Consider the following 2,453-nt stretch of genomic DNA (forward strand, 5'->3'; position numbering starts at 1 on the left):
TTATAGAAAGTGGAAGATTTTCTGGAAAATGGACTTTTTAACAGCAGATTTTACCTCCTTGTTGCGTAAAGTGTAAATGATGGGGTTCAGCAAAGGAGTCAAAATAGAGAAGACAACGTTGCTGACGATGTGGACGTCAGTGGGGATGTCTGCTCTGTAGGACACATAAGCCACGGTGATGGAGGAGTAATAAGTGCCCACCACGAGCAGATGGGAAGTACACGTTGAAAAGGCTTTCATGCGTCCTGCTTTGGAGCTGATCCTCAGTACGGAGAGGATGATGTAGACGTATGAGATGGTAACAAGCAACAGAGGGACAATTGACACCGTCATAGCAATGGAGAACCCCAAGAAGGTCTGGAAGTCAGCATTGGAGTCCAAGCATGCGGCTTGTACCACTGCCAGGTGGTCACAGAAGCAGTGGTGGACCCTGGTTGCGTGTCCATAAGCCAGTTGAGATGTCTGTGCGACAACAGGCACGGGGATGAGCAGTGCAGTGATCCAGGCACTGGCTGCCAGTTGGATGTTCATTCTGATGGTCATCTTGGCTGGGTAAGAGAGGGGATTGCAGATGGCTTCATAGCGGTCATAAGCCATGACCACGAGGAGAAGGGCCTCGGTCACCGTCAGGGAATGAAAGCTGTACATCTGCAGAAAGCAGCCCTGGAAGGAGATGGTTCTAGCGTTGGCCAGGAACATCAGCAGCATTTTGGGGATGGTGGTGGTGGTGAACAGCACGTCCAACACCGAGAGGTTGAGCAGGAAGAAGTACATGGGTTTGTGGAGCGTGGGGTCTGCCACAACCACGGTGATGATAATGGTGTTACCAACCAGGATCAGCAGGTAGAACAGCAGGAACACAACGAAGAGCAGGGTCTGGGAATCCTGGAGAGCTGGAAACCCCACCAAGACAAAGACTTTGGTGGAGGTGTTGCTGCTGCAGCTTTCCATGGTGGGGCTGGTCCAAACGCCTGCAAGGATGAAGAGGGAGCAAGGGAACAGGGTGATGTGCAGGGAGACATCTGTCTAAAGAGCTTTGCAGAGGTTCTATGAGGAACATACGTGTTGGATGAGCTCTCACAGAGCTGAGCACACTCCAGGCAATGGCTCATTCCCTCTTGTCTCTAACCCCTAATTAAGATGATTTGAATTCACTTTTGATGATGCTGGAGCAGCTCTGCTCTGGAGCCAGGCTGAGAGAGCTGGGCTGGGGCAGCCTGGACAAGAGAAGGCTCCTGAAGGGGAGCATTCAACCATCCATCAACATCAACCATCAACCATCAGCAGCATTCAACCATCCATCAACATCAACCATCAACCATCAGCAGCATTCAACCATCCATCTCTCTTTGCTAGCTTCTTACAACCCTTCCGACCCAAAGCTGTTCTCACTACCCTTATTCATACCCATGTTACCTCTGGTTGGCTACTTGTGGCTCACTGCTTTCCCATGGCCATTGCAGCACCCGGTCTATTCCTGCTGCTCTTGCTGCAATTCAGATGGAAATGTTGGAGTTTTCCAGGTTGTTTCCTGCTGTATGAAAGGAAAGGAATATTCACAGTGGTTTCTTCAGCTGATGTAGGTCAGTGTTGTGTCTTTTACATCATGAAATGTGTTAGAGATTCCTGAAGTTCAAAGACATTGTAATAGCAAAAACCAGGAGCAAGCATCCACCAGTGACTTGAGCTGGGGTGGAAGGGGACTCTATGTGACAGCTTTACAACCCTTCTATCTCTTTACTGTACATAGAGTTGTTTTACAATGGCATTATCCATATAAACCTGTGATCCTGATTGGGTTTCTCCAGGAAAGGAGCGTGCTGTTCTTTCCCTTTATTTCACATTATGGGCTTGTAAGATTCCTGAGTTATAAGGATTTTCTTTCCTCTTGACAGAAATACTTCCTTTGTTGCTCATAAGGATTTAATGCAGATTGGAAAGGACTCTTCTGCCCAAACTGTATGGAATATCCTTGTTTGCTGGGGCCTTTTGGAATCTTCCAGCATCTTCTATTCAAGCCATGAAGCAGCCACTGCACTTCCATGGGCACTAACTCCTTTGGAATGTATCTGTTTTCTCTAAGGTCGGATAAATCCAAATGAATGTTCAGAAGGAAAAAACACCCTTGTTTTCATGAGGTTTAAGCTAAAAAAAGAAGCTTAATGAAGTTTTGATGCCTTTTCTTGCTTCCCTCATCCCAGTGTAAGAGAAGGGAAATAAAGCTCTCTTGGAAACGGTTCGTGCTTGGCCACAAGTAGTTGAGACGAATGGCTGGTCTCGAGTAATTTCCTTATATTATTAAATCTCTGCTAATTCTCAGATACTTTTACCTTTCCCCCAGAAAACCATCTCCAGACCCAGACGGGAAGATCCATTTAATATTACAAATAGACGTATTTGCTGCTGCACTGAGATTTAAATACAATCAGTGTTTGCTTACTCCCTACCTCTCA

At 46.7% G+C, this 2,453-nt stretch overlaps 1 protein-coding gene across 1 annotated transcript; it reads right to left on the reverse strand.

Moving 5' to 3' along the window:
* OR2AT4 (olfactory receptor family 2 subfamily AT member 4) lies at positions 1 to 951 on the reverse strand. Its single transcript, XM_005140073.2, has one exon. The coding sequence runs from the start codon at positions 949 to 951 to the stop codon at positions 1 to 3; it is 951 nt and encodes a 316-aa protein (XP_005140130.2).
* Positions 952 to 2,453: the final 1,502 nt, after the last annotated feature.

This window comes from Melopsittacus undulatus, chromosome 2 (genome assembly GCF_012275295.1).
Source record: "Melopsittacus undulatus isolate bMelUnd1 chromosome 2, bMelUnd1.mat.Z, whole genome shotgun sequence".
In the NCBI taxonomy this organism is placed as follows: Eukaryota; Metazoa; Chordata; class Aves; order Psittaciformes; family Psittaculidae; genus Melopsittacus; species Melopsittacus undulatus.

Excerpts from the sequence above, each read along its gene's own strand:
- OR2AT4 (XM_005140073.2), bottom strand. The coding sequence starts at position 951 with ATGGAAAGCTGCAGCAGCAACACCTCCACCAAAGTCTTTGTCTTGGTG.